General features: G+C 41.8%; 1 protein-coding gene across 1 annotated transcript; it reads left to right on the plus strand.

Moving 5' to 3' along the window:
* The first annotated feature begins 1,195 nt into the window (after window positions 1-1,195).
* On the plus strand, window positions 1,196-24,787 carry PARD6B (par-6 family cell polarity regulator beta). Its single transcript, XM_038750454.1, has 3 exons — window positions 1,196-1,379; window positions 9,318-9,540; window positions 21,442-24,787. The coding sequence occupies exons 1-3, from the start codon at window positions 1,314-1,316 to the stop codon at window positions 22,269-22,271; spliced, it is 1,119 nt and encodes a 372-aa protein (XP_038606382.1). The 5' UTR covers window positions 1,196-1,313; the 3' UTR covers window positions 22,272-24,787.
* The last annotated feature ends 1,887 nt before the right edge of the window (window positions 24,788-26,674 follow it).

A 26,674-nucleotide genomic window follows, 5' to 3' on the forward strand; every position in this document is an offset into this window, starting at 1 on the left:
GCACTGTACTAAGCGCTTGGGAAGTACAAATTGGCAACACATAGAGACAGTCCCTACCCAACATTGGGCTCACAGTCTAAAAAGGGGGAGACAGAGAACAAAACCAAACATACCAACAAAATAAAATAAATAGGATAGATATGTACAAGTAAAATAAATAAATAAATAGAGTAATAAATATGTACAACCATATATACATATATACAGGTGCTGTGGGGAAGGGAAGGAGGTAAGATGGGGGGATGGAGAGGGGGACGAGGGGGAGAGGAAGGAAGGGGCTCAGTCTGGGAAGGCCTCCTGGAGGAGGTGAATGGGTGAGCAAATGAATAAGTGAATGAGTGGATGAAAGAGTGTGTGAATGAATGGGTGAACGAATGAATAAGTGAATGAGTGAATGAATGAGTGGATGAAAGAGTGAGTGAATGAGTGAATGAGTGAATAAGTGAATGAGTGAATCATCATCATCATCAATCGTATTTATTGAGCGCTTACTATGTGCAGAGCACTGTACTAAGCGCTTGGGAAGTACAAGTTGGCAACATATAGAGACAGTCCCTACCCAACAGTGGGCTCACAGTCTAAAAATGAATGAATGAATGAGTGGATGAAAGAGTGAGTGAATGAGCGAATGAATGAGTGAATGAGTGAATGAATGAGTGGATGAAAGAGTGAGCGAATGAAAAAATGAGTGAGAGAATGAATGAATGAATAAGTGCGTGAGTGAGAGAATGAATGAATGAAGGAAGGGAGGCGGCGGCCAAGGTCCGGGCCGACGTGCGCATGCGCCCCTGGCAGGTGCCCACGCGCTCCCCGCCTTTTCTTCCCTCTCCCTCCAGTCCCCGAGGCGGCCTCCAGGTGCGCGCGCCCTTCCGCCCCCGCTCCTCTTCCAGAGCGGAAATTCCCCCCCCCACCTCTCGCGCAAGCGCACTGGGGCGCCCCCAGCTCCCGCCGCCGCCCCCTCCCCTTCGCGCGCCCGAGGGGGCTCCGTGCAGGTGGGCTCCTCGCGCGCGTGCGCAAAAGGGGCGGGCTCTCTTTGCCTGCCCTTATCGAGTCGGCGCCCATTGGCTGTCGGCCCAGGCGCAGGTGCGCAGGTCCCGCGGCGCCGGCGCTGGGGGGAAAAAAGCAGGTGGCCGCGCACGCGCGCCGGGGTCGTTGGCGGAGGGTGTGGGCTGCGCGCGCCCGGCGGGCTCAGTCGGCCGGGCCTTGCGGGAGGAGGCGGAGGGATCGTGGCCGCCGCCGCCGCCGCCTCCTCAGGTGGTTGTGAGGCCGGGGCTCGGGGGCTGCGGCCGGTCTCCCTCCGCCGTGATCGCAGGATGAACCGCAGCCATCGGGCCGGGCCTGGCAGCGGCTGCCTCGGCACCATGGAGGTGAAGAGCAAGGTGGGTGAGGGGACGGGCAGCGGGCATCTCTGTTTTGTGGTGTGTTGTGCTGTGTTGTGTTGTGGTGTGTTGTGTGTGACCCCCAATGACTACGCGAGACCGGCTGAGGAGAACCGAGTTTAGCAGTGGAAGCAACCCCCCTATCAATATGTATGTGTATATGTTTGTACATATTTATTACTCTTTATTTATTTATTTTATTTGTACATATCTATTCTATTTATTTTATTTTGTTAATATGTTTGGTTTTGTTCTCTGTCTCCCTCTTTTAGACTGTGAGCCCACTGTTGGGTAGGGACTGTCTCTATGGGTTGCCAGTTTGTACTTCCCAAGCGCTTAGTACAGTGCTCTGCATATAGTAAGCGCTCAATAAATACGATTGATGATGATGATGATCAGTTAATCCCCCCATCAGTTAATCCCCCATCAATCAATCAATCGTATTTATTGAGCGCTTACTGTGTGCAGAGCACTGTACTAAGCGCTTGGGAAGTACAAGTTGGCAACATATAGAGACAGTCCCCACCCAGCAGTGGGCTCACAGCCCATCTATCCCCCCCCCCATCAGTTAATGATGATGATGGCATTTATTAAGCACTTACTATGTGCAGAGCACTGTTCTAAGTGCTGGGGAGGTTACAAGGTGACCAGGTTGCCCCACGGGGGGCTCACAGTCTTCATCCCCATTTTACAGATGAGGGAACCGAGGCACAGGGAAGTGAAGTGACTTGCCCAAAGTCACACAGCTGACGATTGGCGGAGCCAGGATTTGAACCCATGACTTCTGACGCCAAAGCCCGGGCTCTTTTCCACCGAGCCACGCTGCTCCTCCATCCCCCCATCAATTAATCCCCCCATCAATTAATCCCCCCCATCAGTTGTCTCCCCCCCCAGTTCATTCATTCAATCGTCTTTACTGAGCGCTTACCGTGTGCAGAGCACTGCACTAAGCGCTTGGGAAGTCCAAGTCGGCAACATCTAGAGACGGTCCCTCCCCCACAGCGGGTTCACAGTCTGGAAGGGGGAGACAGACAACAAAACACATTAACAAAATAAAATAAATAGAACGCAAGAATTCTATAGAATAAATAGAATACAATATAAGTAAAATAAATAGAGTAATAAGTATGTCCAAACATATATACAGGTAGTCCTAGGCCTAGTCTTTAGGGCCTCCCTGTTCAGGGGGACCCCGGCCCCCCCCCCATCAGTTGGCCCCCCATCAGTTGCCCCCCCCACCAGTAATCCCCCATCAATTAATCCCTCCCATCAATCCCCCAATCAATTAGCCGTACTTCCCAATCGCCTATTATTTTATTAATGATGTGTATATCTCTAAACACCTGTCTACTTGTCTGTCCCCCTTCCCCCTCCCCCCCACCCTAGACTGCGAGCCCGTCGTTAGGTAGAGACCGTCTCTGTTGCCGATTTGTACTTCCCCAGCGCTTAGTCCAGTGCTCTGCACACAGTAAGTGCTTAATAAATACGAATGAATGAATCTATAATTCTATGTATTTCATTGTCAGTCGTATTTGTTGAGCGCTCGGTGTGTGCAGAGCGCTTATGTTGACGCTATTATTTGCCCGTCTGTTTGTTTTGTTGTCTGTCTTCCCCCCCCTTCTAGACTGGGAGCCCGTTGTTGGGTAGGAACCGTCGTTATCTGTTGCTTATCTGTACTTTCCAAACGCTTAGTACAGTGCTCTGCACACAGTAAGCACTCAATACGAATGAATGAATCTATAATTTATTTATATTGACGCTATTGATGCATGTCTACTTGTTGTCTGTCTTCCCCCTTATTGACTGGGAGCCTGTTGTTGGGGATTGTCTCTGTGGCCGAATTGTACTTTCCAAGCGCTTAGTACAGTGCTCCGCACACAGTAAGTGCTCAATAAAGGCGATTGAATGAATGAATGAATGCATGCGCCGAGCGCTGTAGTAAGCGCTCGGGAGAAGACCGTATATAGTGGAGTTGACAGACCCTCGTCCGGCCCACTGAATACAGTCCGTCCATTCAGTCGCATTTAGTGACTGAGTCCAAGTGCTTACCTCAGTGCTCTGCACACAGTAACTGCTCATTAAATACGATTGAATGAATTTAGTGAGAGCTTGTGGTGTGCAGGGCACTGGACTAAGCGCTTGGGAAGTACAATTCAGCAGGAAATAGAGACAATTCCTGCCCACAGCGGGATCACAGTCTAGAAGAGAGGGGGAGAGGGTGTTAGGAAGACCATTCTCCTGGCCTTGTTTGTGTTTTGCCATGGAGAATGAGGGGGCCGGGACTGGGAACAAGGAGGGATGGATGGGGGGCGGGGGGATCAGGAAAAGGGCTGCTTGGAAGAAAGGGAGGGACGAGAACAAGTGTTGGATTGACGGGAGTGTGGCGTGAATAAATAGCTTCATAGCCGCTCCTCCAGCCAGGATTATTCGAAAACCGTATAGTATCGGGGCCAAGACGTAGATTCCCGTATGGAACAACAATAATAAATCCCTTTTAAAGTTTGTTTCGCCCCCCTTGGGCGGTATGGGACCGCCTCTCAGGATCCCTGAATTGTCCCGAGTCTCGTGGCCCCCAAATTTAAACTAGTCAACAGTAATAATGGTATTTGTTGAGCCCTTGCTGGGTGCCCAGCCCAGTGCTAAGCACAGGGGTGGGTACGGCACAACTTGATCAGATGCAGTCTAAGGGAGAGGGAGAGCAGTTGTTTTACCTCCGTTCTACAGATGAGGAAACTGAGGCTCAGAAAAGTTAAGTGGCCTGCTTAAGGTGGAGCAGCAAGCAAGCGACAGAGCCAGGATTAAAACTCAGGGTTTCTGATCCCCGGCCCTTTTTCACAGGGTAGCCATCTATTCGGAGAGCCAAGATGGGTATTCATGCTTATTGAACAAAGTGGAAAAGCCCTTTAAGTTAGCTTTCTTTCCTTTTGGGGTAAGGAATCCGGGGTTACGATCCCAGAATTGTCCTGAGCCTTGTGGTCGAAAACTGTAAGCCGTTGAATAAATAGAGGCTACTTCCAGGAAAATGTTGAGGCTTCATTAACGTTTTCAGAGTATTTTGAATATGCTGAAAGTAGCACAAAGAACCCTTCATTTTGTACCCGTTTATATAATAAAGAATTGTCTCTCTGAATTTGATCATTCTGTCCACTAACTTTTGAAATTCTTATAACCTCCAGTATGAGAATTGAACAGTCTCATGTTAAAACGAGTTTTTAAAAGTAAAAAATATTTTTCAAGCTCTCCCTGTGCGCAGAGCCCTGGGCAAGAGAATGCAGGTGGGAATTAGACACGAACCCTGGTCCCTCGAGGGTCTCACAACTCCCGTTGTCATCGCGGGGGGTGCAGTGTCTATTTGGGAAACTATTTTGCACACTTGGAAGTATAGCAGGTCCTGAGCGCATGTCTTTAGGCATGGTTTTAATAGTCTTTCCCTCAACCAGGTCGCGCTCTGTGGCCAGAAGGGCCAGGTCCACCGCCCTGGTAGTTGCACCTGACATTTAGCTGCTTTTCCCCACCCAGAAACCTGGGTCCCTGGCAGCTGGGAGCTCCGAGGAGACACACCCACGCATCCACCATGAGATAAGAATGGTTTATTGAGTCTGAGTTGGAGCAAGATTGCCAAATCATCCACATCCGTTGGCCAGACAGCTTCTCTCAGCGAATCGTTTCAGGCACAGCAGGTGTCCAACAGGTTGGGGGGGCTGGTTCAGAGTAGGCCCCGGAGCCCACCTTGGTTGCCCCTCTGGACTTCTTGGACAGATGGGGTGCTCCTGTGGACCTTGGGCAGGGGACATGACTTTATTGTTATATCGTACTCCCCGAAGCGCTTAGTCCAATGTTTTGCGCAGAGTAAGCGCTCAGCAAATAGGATTGAATTGAATGAAGGGGATCTTGCTGCCTTAGGGTTGCAGGCCTGGGTTCAGGTTGCCGCTGTGGGATTCTTTGACAGGCAGGGCCGGTTTGGGCCCAGTTAGGGGAATTCTCCACTGGACCACCCTCGTACAAGGTCCACAGCCAATAGGTTAGAATTCAACCCTACTGGCCCTTGACCCCTCCAGTAGATCGCTTTTGAAAGCCAGCTTCAGTTTGCTGTGGAGCCCTGTCTTTACTTATTTTCTTGGGGTCTTGCTCATCCCACTTCCTCCCCATGGCCCACTTCAGCACTTGTCACATCATTTAAACATTTAAATTATCATCTCCCCTCTCCCCTTTTCAGTTACGTACATAACTTTATGCCCTATCGCTTCCTCTTACTGGTCATTTATTGTAATAATAATAATAATGGCATTTGTTAAGCGCTTACTATGTGCAAAGCACTGTTTTAAATGCTGGGGGGGATACAAGGTGATCGGGTTGTCCCACGTGGGGCTCACAGTTGTAATCCCCATTTTACAGATGAGGTAACTGAGGCTCAGAGAAGTTAGGTGACTTGCCCAAGGTCACACAGCAGAGGTGGTGAAGCCGGGATTCGAACCCATGACCTCTGACTCCAAAGCCTGTGCTCTTTCCACCGAGCCATGCTACTTCTGTGGTTGTTCTGTGGTTCTATTGTAGTGGTTGTTCAGCTACTAGATGGCAGCCAAAGCCCCTGAGCAGCAACCACCCTGCCTCATGTAAACACAACTGCAACTGCAAACTGCAAGTGCAAGCTTAGAATGGAAGTTGAAAAGGAATCAGAATTTGTATTGGAGAGCAATCATTTAACAGTCTTCAGTTCCTTTATAAATTCAGTTTACAATAGTAGGAGGTAAGAATCAAAGACCGTATATAATTTCCTCCATCTATTCTTTCCCGACATTTAACACACAGTAAGGATCTAATAAATGCTATTACTATAAGGTGTTTTAGAAACCAAACCCCAATCAACACCCCTTCCCAGGTTTCTGAATGGAGGCTCACTATATTTTTCAATAGCCGGTAGCAGAGAAATAGATATCACTTAAGAATTGGTAAGTGTTAAACTCAACTCATGTTGATAGATGCAATCAAATTATACTTAGTTTTTTTTAATGGCATTTATTAAGCACTATGTGAAAAGCTCTGTTCCTTTTTATGTGTTATTGTCTGGCACCTTTTTAGTAAATGTCAAACAAGATAAGCACCTATCCATCTGAATGATGGCTAGGAAAGCAATTGAAACAATTTCGATGGAATTCTCAAGTGTCACTATTCACAGTTTTTGTAATTAGAAAATTTTTTTTTTCAGAATACCTGAAATTAATGGCTTTCAAGTTCTTGGATATTTGTGTAAAAACAGCTATCTGGAAAATCCACCCACTTCCTTAAACATTTTTCCCTAGTTGCTTGGGCAAACTTTTCTAAACAATGAAAGGGAAATTATATAACATTAATTTTTTCTTGCTATTTAAATGCAAATGAAATCAGCTTTAACTGTCTTTTCCCACCAGATTCCTTTAGTGAGATCGTAATTTATTCCTCATGGTAGCGAGGTAGTTTTAGTGTAAAGTAACATAATTTTACTCTTTTTGATACCTTTCCCATGTAGTAGAAAGTTCTTCCTAATCCTAATAGTAGCTTTATGCCTCTTTCAAAACTTTACTCTTTTTTAATGGCATTTATTAAGCGCTTACTATGTGCAAAGAACTGTTCTAAGCACTGGATGTATTCCAAAAGGAAATATTTATACTTTTCCATTAATGTTCTCAAAATATTTGTTACCATGTCTGACAGAGGGGGAAAAGGTTGAACAAATAAATTAAATATTAAACATTTTTCCTAAGTTAAATGAATCTTTAACAGATATATGCCCACACTAGTGGATAAAAAAGTCTGTTGAAGTTTTGTAAAAAGTGGTATACTGAAAAATTGCACAGAAAATAGAGCACACATATTTTGTTATATATTTGCGAAATACTCTACATTTTGCACTGGAAACTAGAATTCTTAAGTGCTGTGGGACCATTTCAACTGGTTAATGAAAACCGGAGAAACTGAAACTGTATTTTTGAGATGCCATCATAGGACTATCCCTAACTTGAAAGGTGTTCTTCATACAAGTTTTTATTTATTTTTCGTGTGTAGGTGTGACTGAAATCAGTGAGATAGTTTAAGATATGAGTCAGAGTGAGTGGTGAGCATACAGAATTTTTTTGCCATGAGTTAGAACACAGAGGTAGATTCAAGGAAGGTTTGGATAGATCCATGGACCTGAGATCCATAGTGAGCTGTTAGAGGGAAGTGTTAGTGCAAATTGAAGGCATAAGAAGAATTAAATGGAAAGATCCATGATGGATTATTAGAGGAAAGGCAGGGATGTTAGATGGTTAATTCATGGCTGTCAAGTGCATTCCTTTTGGCACTGCAGTCCTTCCCGATTGATGAGGGACAGGGACTGTGTGCCCGACTTGATTATCTTGTATCTCGACCTGATTATCTTGTATCTATTCCAGCGCTTAGTACAGGGCTTGACATTTAGCAAGCACTTAACAAATACCACCACTATCGTGGGAAGCAGTAGGGCCTCGTGGGAAAGAGCATGGCCCTGGAAATCAGAAGGTCTGGCTTCTAATTCCGGCTCTGCCACGTACCTGCCGTGTGAACTTGGGGAAGTCATTTCATTTCTCTGTGCCTCGGGTCCCTCATCTGCAAAATGGAGATGCGGTACCTGTTCTCCCTCTTAGACTGGGAGACCTGATTATCTTGTAACTATTACAGTGCTTAGTACAATTCTGGGTACATAATAAGCACTTAACAAATACCACAGTTATTACCTGTTAGACTGTGAGCCCCATGTGGGCTGGTGACTGCGCCTGAGCAGAATATTTCTGCCAAGCACCAGAGCAGACGCAAGATGATCGGATCTTGAAAATGCTGGTGTATTTGATTTAGGAACAAATTTTTGAATGTTTTGATTTAAGGAGCAGCTTTCAGGAACCAACTGTGTTATTCCTCGCTGATTTCTTACTGCAACCCAGCCCACACACTTCATCCTTTTAATGCCAGTCTACTTACTGCACCTCAGTCTTGTCTATATCTTTGCCAACTCCTTGCCCTCAGGTCTGGAACTCTCTCCCACTTCATATACAACAGGCCACCACTCTTCCCACCTTCAAAGCCCTTCCCTGACTAATCCCTCATTTCCCCTACTCCATTTCTTTTATGGCAATGTCTTTGCACTTGGATTAAGCTCTTGATAGTTTGCCTCCCCTCTTCCCCCCCAGCACACAGGTACATGTCCCTAATTTATTTTGATGTCTGTCTTTCCCACTACACTTTCAAGCTCCTTAGGGGCAGGAAATGAGTCTACCATCTCTGGTGCATTGTGCTTTCCCAGGTGCTTTATAGTTCTCTGCACACAGTAAGCACTCAATAAATACCACCGATTGACTCCCTGTGCAGAGTTTGCATTTATGTAATGCTTTATGACTGAGTTCAAAGTCCTTTGGGCACATTGGGCTGTTAATCCTCATAACATTCTTGTGAGTTTTGCATGAGAAGTCCTGGAATTCAGCTTCCTCCTGTGTAAAATTAAAAGGTTCCTTGCATGTAAACAAATATTTAAAATAATATCAGTGAAATAAACACTTGCTCCAGAAAAATCAAGCCAAAGTGAAAGCTGACTTGTTGAAGTGAGAATATAACTTGGGGGTGTCTATTTCTGTTCAGTATGTATCTGCTACTCTATGGACTGGTGAACATGCTGTCGCCCTGTGCCTCACCTTACTCTGCACACATCCAGACAAGAGGAAGGGAAATAAAGTGGCAAGTTTCACCTATACCTAGCTGCACTTTTAGATTCTGATGTTGGCTCCCTGGAATGGTTCCTTGCCCTGACATCCTAAGTTGATCCGTTCTAGATACTTCTGCTTCTCCCAGAGCGTTTAATGGTAGGAAGGTCAATGACACCAGTTAACCCTAAAGCTTGGATTTTATGTTTTTATCTTCCAGTTGCTTAATAAGTCCTACTTTTTATTTTAGTTCGGAGCAGAGTTTCGTCGATTTTCCTTGGAACGATCCAAACCAGGAAAATTTGAAGAGTTTTATGGATTATTGCAGCATGTTCATAAAATACCCAATGTTGAAGTTTTAGTGGGCTATGCAGACATTCATGGAGACCTGCTACCCATAAATAATGATGACAACTACCATAAAGCGGTTTCAACAGCCAATCCACTGCTTAGGATTTTCATACAAAAAAAAGGTAAGCATCATGACTTGGAATGTCTCACAATAAAGTTAATTTCCCCGATGACTCCTGTCTTCCTCGCAGCAAGCATTTTGAACTAATAAACATTTAATTTATTCTGTAGCCTAAAATACTGAGTTATTGCTTTCTCTCGTTAAGTTGTTTTAGGGTTTTTATCGGTTTTAAAAATGAATGTTTCTAATATTTGCTCTTAGTCGCTTTGCTTCTAACAAAATTACTTGATTTAAGAGTGAAAGCTTCTTGAAAGCTTCATTTTTTAGCCCTTTCGTTTAGGGAATTTAACAAAATATTCTCTTTGAGGGAAAATGTCTTGCAGCAACTTGTTAAAAAATATATATATAAAGTGTAGACTGTATAAGAAAAGTGAATTCTAGCTTGAATGAATAATTTCCTAGTAGGAATGCAGGTTATTGTGATTTGAGAACCTGTAGACATGGTCTTCACTCCAGTGACTGAGTTTACTTGGTGGAGGTTGGGAATCAATCCTTTGTATTTATTGAGCACTTACTGAGTGCAGAGCATGGTACTAAGCGCTTGAGAGAGTACAGTATAACAGTGTTGTAATGTTTTCCAATCCCTGCGAGACCCATCTGATGCATTGCTGCATGCACTGCTGAGGTGCATTAAATGGTCTGAAAGAGCAAAAATCACAGGCCTGGGAATCAGACGACCTGGGTTCTGGTCCCAGCTCGCCGCTTGTCTGCTGTGTGACCTACGATGGGTCCCTTAGCTTCTCTGTGCCTTGGCTGCCTCATCTATAAAATAGGGATTGACTGAGCCCCAAGTGGGACACGGATTGGGTCCAACCTGATAATCTTGCATCTATTTCAGCGCCTCGAGCGGTGCCTGGCACAAAGTAAGTGATTAACAAATACCAGGGGGGGAAAAATGCTTCTTCCAATGTGCCTAACTTAAAATCTGGTCAGTTTGTGGGTTCTGTGAAACCTGAGACTGCAGGGCCAAATGGAGCCTCTACCAGAGAAGAAGCCTCTTAGAGAAGCAGCCACGTAGAAGAGCCTCTTAGAGAAGCAGCGTGGCTCAGTGGAAAAGAGCATGGACTTTGGAGTCAGAGGTCATGGGTTCAAACCCTGGCTCCGCCAATTGTCAGCTGTGTGACTTTGGGCAAGTCACTTGACTTCTCTGTGCCTCAGTTACTTCATCTGGAAAATGGGGATTAAAGACTGTGAGCCCCACGTGGGACAACCTGACCACCTTGTAACCTCCCCAGCGCTTAGAACAGTGCTTTGCACATAGTAAGCGCTTAATAAATGCCATCATTATTATTATTACCAAGCTAATGCTAATCAGGTTCAAGTTGAATCTGGACTTGAACTCCACCCCCGACCTCCAAAATTAACTAATTTTACTTAGGTGGAATTTGTCTTGTGGTTCTCGGTGCCACCATCAGAGTTTTCTGTGTGGAGGGAGCAGTGTGTTCTGGAGCGTGGAGCTGTTTGTACATGCAGGAGTGCATATGTAACATCTACACAGGGCAGGCTGCAATCAGTGCCTGTGCCATTTCCTGAAGAACCATTCAAACGGCCTGCAGCACCTTCCCAAAGTATCATGCAGCCCTGCGCGTGAATAAATCTTTGAAAAATTTAGTGTTTCTAAGCGCTTATATCCTCACTTTTCCCAAGAGTCCTGGGCTTGGACCAGGCTACCACCATGAAGCGGTCCACTATAGCTGGGTAAAGCTTTCTAAAATGGAGCCCAGGTTTTCTTGAACTGTTTTGCCAAAGATTATTTAAAATCATTACATTCTTTGTAAAGCAATGAAATGTGAAGCACAAGTATTTTTAAAGTAGCTGTAGTTTGTTTTCAAATGTCCCATTTTCTTAAAATTTTAAACTTGTTTCTGGTTTCCATTTTGGATGGTGGGGGCAACTTATGGACTTATCCATGGGCATTTTTTTTAAGCCTTTTAAAGGTGTGCTTTAGGAAGAAAAATGAATGTACAGGAAAATATTGAATCAAAATGCTTTCTAAAGACATTAACTTAAAGCCTTTAAAAATGTAGTTGCAATCTAAAGTGCTCGTTCAGCAGGTAGAATGCTTAAACTCCTTCAACCATCATATGACAAAAGCTGATAAGCCACTTTGTCAGAATGAGATTATTGGAATTTCTCTGTAACACCATATGTTTTTGGTTATTAATGGAGTTGTGACATCAGCTTGAAACTTTATAATGCAATTTAGTCTTCACCGTTCTCAGTGGAGTAAGCCTTTTTTCAGGCTCTTAAGTTCTTGCAGAACTGCAAGCTTGTGTTTTACTGTCAATAAAAATGTCACAATAGTAGTTAAAAAAGACATTTGTGTAACAAGCAGCCATTGCTTTCTTGTGCTTATTTGAAATTCACTAATTGAATTTACCGGTCCAGCTGAATTTGTATAGATCAGTGGAAACAGAAACTAGAAGACTGTAAACTTGTTATGGGCAGGGAATATGTCTACCAACTCTGTATTCTACCCTCTCAAGTGCCTAGTTCAGTGTTCTGCACTCAATAAATGCAGTTGATAGATAGGGGCCTCCAGTACTCATATTTTATTAAAGCTAATTGCCCTGTTGAAATTGGTTTTTATTATAGCAAGTGTTTTTACCCCGACTACAAGAAAGACCTTAAGCCAAGTTAACATTCTATCTTTAGAAATTGATTAATAACTGCAAATGTAATCAAGATTACATAAGTTTGAGGGAAATGGTACATCTGAGAGGATGCTTGATGCCTATCAAACTAAAGGCAAAATGAGGGGGTCAGTTTATGGTTCACTTTTTGATGGTTAATTTTGACCCTTTTTCTTGATTCTAAAACTAAAGTAGCTGCCTAAAGTTGCTCTCTCATAGCAGTAATGCACTTTGGAAGAACACTTTGTCTTTTTTGGATTTATAGGATATAGTTTATAAGAGTGCCCTGCCTCAGGGCACCAACCAGCCCAGTAGTGATCTGAGGGGGGAAAAAAAAAAGTTCGTTCCCCAGTAGAGTGTCCTATTTACTGTCAGGACTCTCATTCAATTTTAAGCGGGTTGTCCGAACTGTTTACTATCTCTGTATTGTACTTTCCCAAGTGCTTAACTAGAGTGCTTTGCATGCAGTAACTGCTCAGTAAATACCATCGATTGATTTACATGGAAATTCTCTTTACACTTTTATTGTGGGTAAATTTGGGAAGAGAACAATGGAAATTTAATACTTTTTCAGTATAAACAATAGGAAATGCATTCAAAATGACTAACATGATAGAATTGCATTCTGTATATACGCACATACAGTCATTGGTATGTAAATTGTTTTAATGAACATTTTTAATAGTGACCCTATAAACCAGTCATGCAGTTGAATATGAGGAATGGAGGGGAGATCACCTGCTTATTTAAGGTGACTGTCACTTGGAATCAATCAGTGATATTTATTGAGCTTTTACTGTGTGCAGTACATGTACAAAGCAGTCGGGAGAGAACAACGCAGGAGCGTTTTTTGTTGGGTTAGTTTTTTGAATCCAGTCAGCTGTTGGTTTCAGAAACAGGGTGAAGGGGAAACCATACCATTGCTGGCCAGCCTTTTTATTTTATTTTATTTTTAAATACTGCTGAAGTCTTCTGGCCCTAGCTATGCTCACATAATTCTGAAATTAAACACAAAACACTTTCTAGCAGCATTACTTAAAATACATTGAAAGGGAAAAATGTTTCATTATTTGATAAGGCCCCAGACTGAGCCCCCTCCTTCCTCCCAGACTGAGCCCCCTCTTTCCTCTCCCCCACTCCCCCTCCCCATCTCCCCCCACCTTACCTCCTTCCCCTCCCCATAGCACCTCTATATATGTATATATGTTTGTACATATTTATTACTCTATTTTACTTGTACATATTTATTCTATTTTATTTGGTTTGTATGTTTTGTTTTGTTGTTTGTCTCCCCCTTCTAGGCTGTGAGCCCGCTGTTGGGTAGGGAGTGTTTCTATATGTTGCAAACTTGTACTTCCCAAGCGCTTAGTACAGTGCACTGCACACAGTGCTCAATAAATATGATTGAATGAATGAATGATTGAATAAGGTTGCCTTCAGCCAGTGCTGAAGCGCTGGAACTAAAATATAATGTGCTTGGACTGGAAATTTGTAATTTTTGCTTATATAATTTCCTACATTTTTACCCAGTTGAATCATTTATGGCTCTTTATAATCATGACTTGCTTTTTATTGAAGTGGGTAAAGTTTTTTATGAAGGTGGACCTTAGTTTAGAATGTCTTCACTTACACTTGGTCTAATTTGCGATGACTGCAAGCTCCTTGTGAGCAGGGAACTTGTCTAGCAACTCTGTTGCATTACACCTTCCCAAGGGCTTAATATAATGCTTTGCACACAGTAAGTGTTCAACAGCTCCCACTGATTGAGTCCATGTGTTCTTTTATAGAGGCCTATTGCATTATCTAATGTAGTATATAAATTAATATATCAGTGAGTCAGCCAATTTATTAATAAATACCATTGATGGATACCTAAGTTGCTGTTTCTGAAAAGAAATCTTTCTCATGGATAAGATTTTTTTTGCCATAGGCATCTATTGAGAAGGTTTATCTTGCACCCCTAACCCATAATTCAGTATTATACTAGATAAATTTCAAAGGGGAAAATGGTCATTATACTATGCAGTCAACTGGTAATGTCATTGCCACATAATATGAAGGCAACTATATTGATAAAGGAATTGGCTGTAAAAAAGAATCTCATCTGCTCAACTTGTACTTCCCAAGTGCTTAGTACAGTGCTCTGCACGCAGTAAGCGCTCAATAAATACGATTGAATGAATGGAGTTAAAATGGAAAGGGACATCAACTTTTTAAGTTCATAAACTCATTGTGAGGTGGGATGAAAGCTTATTTTCACCATTCAAAATAATTGTCAATTCAGTATTTTTAGAACGAGCTCAATAATCACTTTTGGCAACTACATTTAAAAGTGTGTTTTTGTTGAGTGAGTATAAGTCTCGATGGCACTTAATATTAGTTAACCTAAGAAACGCAGATTTCATCAAAATCCTTGAATACTGCTAAGGATATAAATAGTTGTAATATCAAAATGAGTTTTGTAAATGCAGTTTGAATATTAGTTTGTAAACATGAAAGTCAATCCCATGATAGTATTTAAAAGTACAGAATGTTAAAGTGGAAAAGCAACTTATTTTTGGATATTCACTTTTACACTAACACCTTGCACTGTGGCTCTCTGCCAAAATATTTCTTTTCACAGTAGCTGTGAACTGATTAGCCAGATGGAAGACAAAGGTCCTCTTGTCCTCAGACATATTGCTGTTTAGAATTAGTAGGAGGTGGGGGGGTTTAACCCAAATGTGATTGTGTGGCCAATTCATGCAGTTTTTTTTTTCCTGGTCAGTCTTTCCTAATTTTTAAAAAAATCAATTGGTTGTCACATTTTTGGTCTTAAATTTGTGTGGGTTGATATCTGTGAAATATCGCAGACTCCTTGTTAGAAATTTTGCTATTTGTCAGGGACTTACTATGCCAAGCAACGTACTAAGTACTGGGGTAAGTACAAGATAATCAGGTCCCACATGAGGCTCACAGTCTAAGTAGGAGGCAGAGCAGGTATTGAATCCCCATTTTGCAGATGAGGGAACTAGGCCCTAAGTCACACAACAGGTGCCTGGTGGATCAGGATTAGAACCCAGGTCCTCTGACTCTCGGGCCTGTTTGTTTTTTCTCCACTGTCATGCTGCTTCTCAAAAAGATGGCTTTATGGTGACGGTACATTGTCTCCAAGTTTACAAGAAATTCATTGAAATCCATCCAGAAGCTCTGGAAAAATAATACGAAATTCCCGTATGCTCTTTTTAACAAAGATTAAGTGAGAGTTTAGTTTGTTGTTCAGAATTAAGTTCAAATTAGAACATCACAGCATTAAACGAGTTGTAGTGTAATTGAGTCTTTGCAGGAGGCTGCAGAAGAATTTCCCATTGTGGTAGTGTTCTTTTTAATTTATAATGAACAGATTTTCCCCTGTAGTGGAACAGCAGCCCCCTTGTCATCATAAGGTATCTTATCGCAGGCATACCATCTCTAAATAACTGCACACCCTCTGAACTGCTCTCTCCATCAGTCTTCAGCTTTTAAAAAAAAAAAATTGGTGTGCGACATCTTAATCCCAGAGGATTAAAATGGTGGTCGAGAGATTTTAACTTCTGCATGTATTTTGACATTTTGCACTGATGCATTGGATTGTTTGCATTCAATCAGGTCCTTTTTGGACAATGATGATTCCTCTGAGCTGTCATTGATTTATTGACATTTTTATCATCTGTTTCTAAATGAAGTTGACTCCCGATTCAACGGTTTCTTTGTTATCTGTCTGGGTAGTCCCTACTCCTTGAGAATCTGACAGAGCTTCTTTTGGGTTTAACCTCATCCCAGGAGACGAGGAGGTGAGGGATTTCCATACCTGAAAAGATCAGCCAAAACATTAGAGCCGTTTGGTTCAGGGTAGGGTGAGGGATAAATAAGAATGATAATAATGGATATTTGATAGGCACTTATGTGCCAAGCGCTGTATTAAGTGCTGAAGTAGATACAAGATAATCAGCGGTATTATTACAGAGTGCATGGCACCATATCAAGTGCTTGGGAGAGAATCCGTTAGATGGATCTGTTACGTGGATTTTGTTCTTCAGCAAATTCTAACCAAAAAGTACTAGTTTTGGGTCGAGCAAGCGGAATACCTTCGCCATGAGACTTTGTCCTTGGGAAGATTTCCTGTGCTTGGACACACTCTAGGAGAAATTTGGTCAGTGGGACAGAAAGAGGGTTAGAAGTAGGTGAGGTGGTGGCGGAAAGCTGGGGTACGGAGAAAACAGGGTAGAGGGAAAGATGGCAGACAGCTCTTTATCTTTCGCCTCACTCTCCCTGTCGTGTACAAGTCTTGGGATTTGGGGAGTCACCCTCCAACATTCCCATTGTCAGGCACAAATTTCCGCAGATAGTTGTTTCTAGGCCACTAATTACCAACCCCTCTCTCTTGGAGAATAGCTGCTAATTGGGCTAGGGGTCCCCCTCATTGGCAGCCGCTGCAGAAAAGTCCTATCATTCAGTCAGTGGTGTTGAGCGCCTACTGTGTGCAGGACCTTAATAATAATAATAATAATGGTATTTGTTAAGCGCTTACTATGTGCAAAGCACTGTTCTAAGTGCTGGGGGGATACAGGGTGATCAGGTTGTCCCACATGGGGCTCACAGTCTTAATCCCCATTTTACAGATGAGGGAACTGAGGCACAGAGAAGTTAAGTGACTTGCCCAAAGTCACACAGCTGACAATTGGCAGAGCAGGATTTGAACCCATGGCCTCTGACTCCAAAGCCCATGCTCTTTCCACTGAGCCACGCTGCTTCTCTTCTGCTCCTCCTGTCTCTCGGGCTGGTGCCAGAAACAGCCTCAGAGCTGCATTTCTGCTGAAAGTAGAAAAACGTTGCAAGAGCTAGACCGTCATCATGCATTGCATTAAAGCAAACAGTCTTTTTCAAGCAGAGTTTCATAAGGCGCGTGAGACAAGTTAGCAGAAGCAAAAACAACACAGGGCACTATAAATACGACAAAGCAACAAAGGACAGTCTGGGTATGCACAGTGTAGACAACACTTTGAGTCCCACATTGGCCTTTTTGGCCTGACACACACCCACAGATGAATTTCATCTGAGTACAAGGAACGACTGTATATGTATTGCTTGTTAGAACACTTTTGGCTTCCATTTGCCATTTTAGTGATCTTATATAGTGTCTTTTTACTTGTTTCAAGAAATGTATAATGCGGCTCTCAAATTAATGGGTATAAGAAGATTTTAGAGTGTGTTTTATAGTATGTTCCATAATGTGAGTTACATTCTTGAAGAACCATCTGCCTTCCTTTCTAGACTGCAAACTCCTGATGGGAAAGGATTGTGTCTATCAACTGTATTGTATTGACCTCTCCCAAATGCTTAGTACAGTGCTCATGAATGGTATTTACTGAGCGTGTATTTTGTGCAGCGCACACAATGATCTCTGCACACAGTAAACACTAAATAAATGCCACTTGCACACTGCTGTTTCTTAAGACATTCCACTGTGTTCTGTCCACCAAAGTAAATACTTGGAAGCATGTTTCCCAATTCTGCAGTAATGTTCTACCAAGACTAGTGAAAACAAGCATTTTAGAACTACCTATACTTTTGACTAAAGTCATTATTATTATTTGAAGCATTTAGTTTCAATTCCAAGCTTTTGTGGGTCTGAAGGAATATTCGATTGCATTACCCTCTTGAGGTTGTTATTCTCTGTCAAATCTGAATTACATTTGCTTTTATTGTATTGTTTCTGGTCACTGTACATATTCTGTCGAGTGGTCAGTCTGGCATCAAGGAACATTACCTCATTTTCCAACATGAGAGCTAAGTGGGTAGCAGAGTCTAAAGAGGTACGATTGATTAGCAGTAGATCTTTCGTTCATGCCGAAAATTAACAAATTATATTTGCCCAACAAAGCTTCAGACTTCCTTTTAAACATAGTAGGAAATTAAAATCTGTTCACCTTTTATAGTTGTCCGGACTCTTTCCTATATTGTAACTGATCTTCCATGTCTGTTTCATTATTTGGCTTTCTTACCCACATTTGTTGTTCCACCAAAACAAAATAAAAAAAAACTGGTGAAAGGTTTGATGGGGAAAGAGGTAGTTGTACAAAGGTAGGTAGGATTGTGGGTTGGCCTCTGTTTCAGCCCAAATTACTGATTCAGTTCTAGCCTCTCCTCCGGAGCAAAGATAAAAAGAAGACAGGATGGGATGAAACCCAAATGACCCTGGTTGCAGATGTCCTCCTTCCCCTCTGCTCTTCACACTCTGCAGGCTTTCCTAGTAACTCTGTAACTTTTTTTTGGCTCCTTTTCTCCTCTCTGGTGTCTTAAGACTTTTCAAATTACAGTGAATGGCACTTAAAACATTTCTGCACTTCTAACCTATTTTACCTTCCCACACATAGGATTTGACTTTACAACACTGATCTCCTTCATTGCACTAGCTCTGGGGTAGGAGAGCAAGGGAGCCAAGGAGGAACATTTTTAAAGGGAGAAGTCGATGGGTAGCCAGGGGAGATGAGTTGATTACCAGGGAAGGTCACCAAGGAAGGTATGACATGACCGTTTTACTTTCAAAGAAGTTACAGTCAGCTGCTCTACCATGGGATCTTCCTGACTTAAAAATGTAAATAAATGAATATAGCTATGTTACTCATCCACAATAGAGTACACAGTTATTCATCCTCTTTTTGGATTCAGAAACAAATCCCCCATTTATAACAGCATTCCTAAGAGAAAATCGTTTCGATCCATCCTAATTCCGGGAACTACCTAGACTATACCCACTTTACTCAAATGTTCCCCCTCGAATCCCCATGGCTCTTTCAAAAGCCCACATTTTTTTTTTTTCCTTTCCCCACTGGGATTTACTTGGGTGTGGAGCACTGTATGAAGTTATTGGAAGAGCACAGTGGAATTAGTAATCATGAGCCCTGCCCTCAGGGTGCTTGGAGTCTAGGAGGGGAGGCAGGCACTAAAATAAAGTGCAGATATGAGGAAGAGATAAGAGCTTTGTGCATAAGTGCTATAGGGAGGCGGAAGTGATGGCAGCGGCCAGCCGAGTGGGCAGCAGGAGAGTGAGGCAAGTTGTTAGGATTCGGTATTGTCTTTAGAGACTGGGTACCTACTCTTTGTAATGAATGGGTCTGTTGTTTTGTTCAATCCTTGAATTGTGGGGAAACCAGAAGCCTCTGAGCATGTGTAAGGCAGCCACGTAATGCCATTTCCCAGATGACTGTCGTCTTCACCTACCTTCCTTCACTCCACGAGAAGCAGCGTGGCTCAGGGGAAGGAGCACGGGCTTTGGAGTCACGGGTCGTGGGTTCAAATCCCAGCTCTGCCAATTGTCAGCTGTGTGACTTCGGACAAGTCACTTAACTTCTCTGGGCCTCAGTTACCTTATCTGTAAAATGGGGATTAAGTCTGTGAGCCCCACATGGGACAACCTGATCACCTTGTAACCTCCCCTGCGCTTAGAACAGTGCTTTGCATGTAGTAACTGCTTAGTAAATGCCGTTATTATTATTACTATTATATCGTTGTCCCTTGTAGTTGGAGAATATTGTGCTGACAGCTTTGGTGAGTGGGGGGCAAAGATTTTTCCCCTATTGGAGTACGTGCTGACTGTTCCCTATTGTATGGCGTGCAGTGTTCCTTCATTTTATGTCTTCAATAGTATTATTTTGTCCTCTCCCAAGTGCTTAGTACAGTGCTTTGCACATAGCACTCAGTAGATGTGATTGAATGGTGCATACTTTGACTTATCAGTAAACTGGCAAAGCTAAGGCTAGAATCAACTCTGGCAGATTTAATACCCACCAACCCATATGAATAAGTGGAGACTGAGTTTTGAAATGATCAGCAGCTAACGATTTTCAGCAGGTCAGCGTGGGTTGTTTTAAAGGATAGGTAGTTCTGACTGAATATGCAGTTATCGAGCACTATTCCAAAAAAGCAAGAATGGTTTTTGCCTGACTGCCGAATAAGCAAAGGTATGTTTCTGCCAACCGTAATAATAATAATAATGGTATTTATTAAGCGCTTACTATGTGCCAAGCGCTGTTCTAAGCACTGGGGGGTATACAAGGTAATCAGGGAGTTCCACGTGGGGCTCACAGTCTTAATCCCCATTTTACAAATGAGGGAATTGAGGCATAGAGAAGTGAAGTGACTTGCCCGAAGTTACACAGCTGACAAGTGGCGGAGCCATATCTCCTACATGTCGTTTGAGAAGGGGAGACTAGTGGATTAGAACAAATTATTTGTTTTAGCAGTATTCTGAAAGCAAAGTTGAAGCGCATCACCTGCCTGCCTCTTTTTAAAATGATCAGGAACCTGGAGGAAACGTGATGAGCAAAGACTAGAATTTGTTACCTGGTTACCTTTTAAGAGCCATAAGAATTAGATGCTTCATTAGCAGCATTTCACTACTTGCATCTAGGTTGAGTATTTATGGCCCCATAAATTACATAAATGGAGTGGGTAACAATAATGGTATTAAACACCTTGTATGTGTTTGCGCTTGGGTAGGTATTGAGTAGCAACCTAAAATAGGAAGAAAATACTTTGCTGAACATATGGAAGCCATAACTTTCAACCTTAACGCTGCCCTCAAATGTCCCTTTAATTTTCAAGCCTACTGCAGTTCTGACATTAAAACTTGTGAATGGTCTGGTGGCTTGAATTCATGCAGATTCATCCAGCTTATTAAAAGTGCATAATGTTTATTAACTTATTGGACCTTTTTAAGATTAAATTTGAAAATATTGGGAAAAAAGGGAAGAAAAGCAAAACACACTCACAGAAGTCCCCTTTGGTTGTTAACCTCAAATGATTTTATTAAGTTGTGAGAAAATAACAAGTATGCCTTACAAGAAACTGGTTTTCAGATGTATCCTGTTACCACTGCTGCTGTTTTGAAAGAGGATACTTTGGTTCAGCATGCTTTTCAATCAATAATTTATTGAGTGCCAGCAGGGTACTAGGAGCATTTACTTTTTAATTGTACATGAGGGTTTTTTTTTTTTTTATAAAAAATGACCTTTAGTGTGTGGTGGTTTAGTAGTTTAGTTGACATCTCCTTAGTTGTCATAATTATGTGTTGAATAGCCCAGAGTTAATTTTTAAGCCAATACCTCATCTGGTTGGTATTGCATGGCAAGGAACACTTTTACTTCCTACCCAGTACAATGATTTATAATGTTCTTCCAGATAGACTGATATTTGAATGGCCTTTTTATACAGAGGCGACATGAAATTTTTTGTGTTTTTCTTTTCAGAGGAAGCGGACTACAGTGCCTTTGGTACCGATACTTTGACAAAGAAGAAGAATGTCTTAACTAATGTATTACGTCCTGACAACTCTAGAAAGAAACCCCACATAGTTATTAGCATGCCTCAAGACTTCAGGCCCGTGTCATCCATCATAGATGTGGATATTCTCCCAGAAACACACCGCAGGGTTCGTCTTTACAAGTACGGAACCGAAAAACCACTAGGATTTTATATCCGGGATGGCTCCAGTGTAAGAGTAACAGCACATGGTTTAGAGAAGGTACCGGGAATCTTTATATCCAGACTTGTTCCGGGTGGCCTGGCCCAAAGCACAGGCCTGTTAGCGGTTAACGACGAAGTGTTAGAGGTGAATGGCATAGAGGTTTCCGGAAAAAGTCTCGATCAAGTTACAGACATGATGATCGCAAACAGCCGCAACCTGATCATAACAGTGAGGCCAGCGAACCAGAGAAATAATGTCATTAGGAACAGTCGGACTTCTGGCAGTTCAGGGCAGTCTACGGATAATAGCCTGCCCAGCTATTCTCAACAATTTGAGACGAATTTCGAACCAGAGGATGAAGATAGTGAGGAAGACGACATTATCATTGAGGATAATGGAGTGCCCCAGCAAATCCCAAAGGCCGTCCCAACTACTGAGAGCCTGGAGTCGTTAACACAAATCGAACTCAGTTTTGAGTCAGCCCAAAATGGTTTTATTTCTTCTAATGAAGGGAGTTTGCATCATACAGCAAGTGGCACTAACATGGAGTATGAAATGTGTGCTCTGGACCAAAAGCCCTTGGAAGAAGATGGAACTGTTATAACATTATGAAGCTAATTTGAGTGTTCGGCTGGTTTTTGTTGTAGAGTCTTTTTGTTGTTGCTGTGGTTTTTTTGTTTTGTGGTTTGGTGTTTTTTTTTTGTCTCTTTTTTGGTTTTTAAGTGAAGGTGCCACAGAACTTTTAAATTAGTCTATGGAAGGCATATGAGTGAACCTCTTAATCTACCAAGCACTACAAACCAGAGTAGGCAAGAGAAAGTAGTGCTGGATGTTTTAAAAAATATTAATTATATCAACTTGATTGTTTAGTCTTGGGTAACACTCAGTCCTGAAGGATCAGAGGCAAACTGGAGTTGATTAAAGAGGAGCTTTTGGGTGATGAAGTTATATATTTACCTTCTGGAATTTTGTATGAGTTGCTACTGATTTTAGAGAGTTAAGTTTTCAGTATATATGAAGTATAGTAGATAACTCTGAAGAAAAATAGTTGTTTGCTAACCTACCACACGGAGCCCAGGACATTTACCCCTTAATTAATGCTCTTAACTGAACTCTTCAGATTCTCTTGTGAAGGTCTTCCTCAACCTCCTCTGAACCAGTCCTCTTGGCTTTGCAGTATTTTATGACCTTGATTTCGTTAATATTTATGTTGTTACTCGAGCCAAATGATTTTACTATAAGTGTAAAATTTAATTCTGTAATAAATCAAACCAATTAGCTACTCCGAAAAGGTATGTCTCTTATGAAATGTTGAGGTCATTCCTGGATGTAATGAAAACTTGGTGAAAATGTACGTAGCAGAGTTGGTGAAATACTTTGCCAACCAATTCCACGGGGATGTAGCTTATCATTTGAAGGCAGTTCTTTCCCTGATGGTGTTTATGGTAGTTTCTTTGGCTTACCATAAACAGTAGGCATTCCTTTTCCTCGTTCTCCATCCTCACTTTTTAATGGGGAGTATTTCCCCTTTATTTGTGGGATTGATTTGCACTTGTGCCTTTTATTTACCCTGTGAATTTTATTGGTGTAAAATGCACTTGAATGAAGGGGAGAAAATGATGCACAGATACAGGATGAACATGTGCACTTTTTTATGAAGTTGTATTTCATGTAATGAGGTTTTTCTTTGCATCTGATATGGGACACTGCCTACACTATGGAAGAGAGAGGGAGGTATTCTTGTTAAGTGAAAGATGGAGTGTCATTGGTGTTAGCATATTTTTATTGCTTTGACACTAACATCCATATAGAATTAGTAATGCTGCTAACTTTCATCCTTTGTCCAATTTTTAATTGTTTAATATGCACGAACACTGCAGTGTATGTATATAGAATTTAAGAACATTATAAAAAAGTGCACAAGTCTCCAACACGTTTTATGGCCGAGTTTCCCATTCTGATTATTTATTAACTTTATAGTGGGGCTAGTGTGTAAGAAAGGATTAGCCTTTGTAAGAAATGTGTGCTATTGAAAAGTTGTGACTCCGTTTTGAAGGATGATTCTATACTGCTAATTTATATATAGAATGAACGACTTGAGAAAAGTATTCTGAACACTCGACATCCTGAAATGGATGTTCTGACAGAACTACTGAACCGGTGCTTATTGCACAGTTTGTGATGGCCCGCTTTAGTCCTTACGACTGAATTCTCGTAGAGAGCTTCCACCCATAGAAACCGCTATTATTTTTCTAAAAACATTTTTACAAGGATTCCAGAATGGAAAAATAATAAAACCTAAAAGAAGTTTAAATTAGTTTTTTATGTAAATGGTACGAGGGTTGAATGGAAGTTTTTTCTCTATAAAAATGCTATTAATCTTTCACATGCTACCTCTCAAAGTTTTTTGGGGTTGTTTTGGACAAAAGATTAACATTTAAAAGTCCTCCTGGAAAGATTACTTCAAAGTGTGGCTCTTATAAATCTTGATTTTTAAGCTGTTAAAATCCAAACAATCATTGTACGTATATATAATAGGAAATGGAAGCTGCTAATTGAATTTCTTGTCTTACTAAATATTCTCTCCTAGACTTTGGTAAATGAAAGTATTAATTGCAGAACAGTTCATTTTAAGTGTGTTGGAGAACCAATGTTTCTTGGTTGGCACACTGAAAATAAATCACTGTAGTGGAAAAAGAGACAATGTCTTTAAAGGGCACCTTATGTAGATGGCAAAATGCTGGCAGATTCAGAAAACTGATCCCATTCTAAAATTTATTTCCTGACATAGTTTTAAGTGAGTTGAGCCTAACTGTGAATTTTAAGTTCTCTGTATCTTAAGTAAAATTAGGACAATGCTCTCGTGAGCTGTCAACAAGATATGTATACTTTTGTGAATATTATGAATTTTCTAATTAAATTTTACACGCAACGTGATTTTTACATGAATGATGAAAGCTGGTTCAAACTGTCAAATATCAGTATTTTTACTACAACTTTAATATCAAGTGTACATTATCACACTAAAATGAATTTTGATTTTTTTGAAAAATCAAAAACTAGCTTGAGCTGTACATTTCTTATATTTTTTACAAACTAGAATAATAAAAATATTAGAATTGTGTAAAGACAATTTGTTTGGATAATTGTTGTATGACAGGAAATCAAAATGGATGAAAAGTATTCTGTTTCTCTGCGGACGGCTAAGATGAGTAAGCAAGCAATATCCCCTTTTGTTCTTTTTCAGCCAGAATCCATCCACCTTTCCGGTAGTATCAGGTTGTAAACCATCCCATTCCTGGCTTCTTAATCCCTTCAGTTGAGCGTGATTTTTCTAACCATCATCCGTTACAGGATCAGAGATCCAGGCAGGAGAGTTGGCCATTCAGGGCTCTCGGTGAATTCAGCGCACCTGCTCTGCTGGAGGTTGACGATTGCAACAAATAAGCTTGGCAGGAGATCAGTCAATCAATCAATCGTATTTATTGAGCGCTTACTGTGTGCAGAGCACTGTACTAAGCACTTGGGAAGTACAAGTTGGCAACAAGATGACATACACCCTGTGTTTCTAGCTCCGGGAACCCCCAACTAGGATTCCTCCCACATAAGGAAAGCACCCAATCTCCTTTGAATTAGAGGTCATTTGGGGCTATGAGCAACTTTCAAAGGACGAAGAGATTTTTTATGACATTCAAAACCTTTCAATGTAGTGACTCATTTGCAAGTACAGGAAGTACTTTTTCGCCCAATTGGTCATTCCGTCATTCTGGAAACACGTTGAACAATAAAAGGGACATATTTTGCTTTGTTATTGGGCTGATTTGTATCTCCAGCAGTTTCTCATCTTGCTGTGGATGGGGATTAAGTATCCTTGAATCTTTGCCATCTAATGCAAATGGAAAGTCTAAATCATCATCAATCGTATTTATTGAGCGCTTACTGTGTGCGGAGCAGTGTACTAAGCGCTTATTTTTCTACTACGCTTAGTGCATGTCACCTAGTGATTAGCCAACAGCATGGAAAAAAGCTATAATGGAAATAATTCTATTGCAATAAAGGGGCTCTCTTTGATAAGTAAAGATTCTGAGCTTTATCTCTGCTGCCTCAAAATTCCCGTTGAGTTTGTATCCTTGGTGGCTGTTGTCCCCAGAGCAAGGATAATTTTCACCCTAGCTAATCCGAAAGAGATGATTACCGAAAAAGGAGGGTGTCACTCCACTCCGTGTGAGCCCCACGAGGGACAACCTGATCACCTTGTAACCTCCCCAGCGCTTAGAACAGTGCTTTGCACATAGTAAGTGCTTAATAAATGCCATTATTATTATTATTATTATTATTATTATAAATACTTTTCCAAAGGCATATTTTATTTGAAGTAGACTTGCAAGCGAATATTGTAGAAGCATTTTGGGCCTATACTGCCCTCGAGAGGTATGTCGGAAGTAAAACCAAAAAATCATGTTTGCCTCCTAGCTCAACATACAAATCATATTGGGTGACTGGATTTTTGCAAAGCCAAAATTATAACAAAAGAGGAATTTTGAAATAAGCACGCCTTTGGAGGAAATTAGAAATAGTAGAAAAGGGCAGATTCTTGAGTTATCCCAGCCAAGGGGTGCCCACTCTTCCCGGTGACTGTGGGATGGAGCAATCATTCAGTGATAGTGGTTGAGCACTCACTATGTACAGAGCACTGGAGTAAGCGCTCAAACCTCAAAAGCGTGGGACAACTGGGCAGTGAGGTGAGAAGGGAGGAGGAAAAGAGTTCCTTGTAGGCAAGGAACGGGTCTATCAATTCTCCCCCAGGTGCTTAGTACATGTTTTGCACTGTACTACATGCGCAAATACCATTGATTATGAGAAGCAGAGTGGCTCAGTGGAAAGAGCACGGGCTTTGGAGTCCGAGGTCAGGGGTTCAAATCCCGGCTCCGCCAATTGTCAGCTGTGTGACTTGGGGCAGGTCACTTCACTTCTCTGTGCCTGTTACCTCATCTGTAAAATGGGGATTAAGACTA

This window comes from Tachyglossus aculeatus, chromosome 8, assembly GCF_015852505.1.
Source record: "Tachyglossus aculeatus isolate mTacAcu1 chromosome 8, mTacAcu1.pri, whole genome shotgun sequence".
Classification (NCBI taxonomy): Eukaryota; Metazoa; Chordata; class Mammalia; order Monotremata; family Tachyglossidae; genus Tachyglossus; species Tachyglossus aculeatus.

Excerpts from the sequence above, each read along its gene's own strand:
- PARD6B (XM_038750454.1), top strand. The coding sequence starts at position 1,314 with ATGAACCGCAGCCATCGGGCCGGGCCTGGCAGCGGCTGCCTCGGCACC. Across the intron at positions 1,380-9,317 it reads CCATGGAGGTGAAGAGCAAG|TTCGGAGCAGAGTTTCGTCG; the intron begins GTGGGTGAGGGG and ends TTTTTATTTTAG. Across the intron at positions 9,541-21,441 it reads GATTTTCATACAAAAAAAAG|AGGAAGCGGACTACAGTGCC; the intron begins GTAAGCATCATG and ends TTTTCTTTTCAG.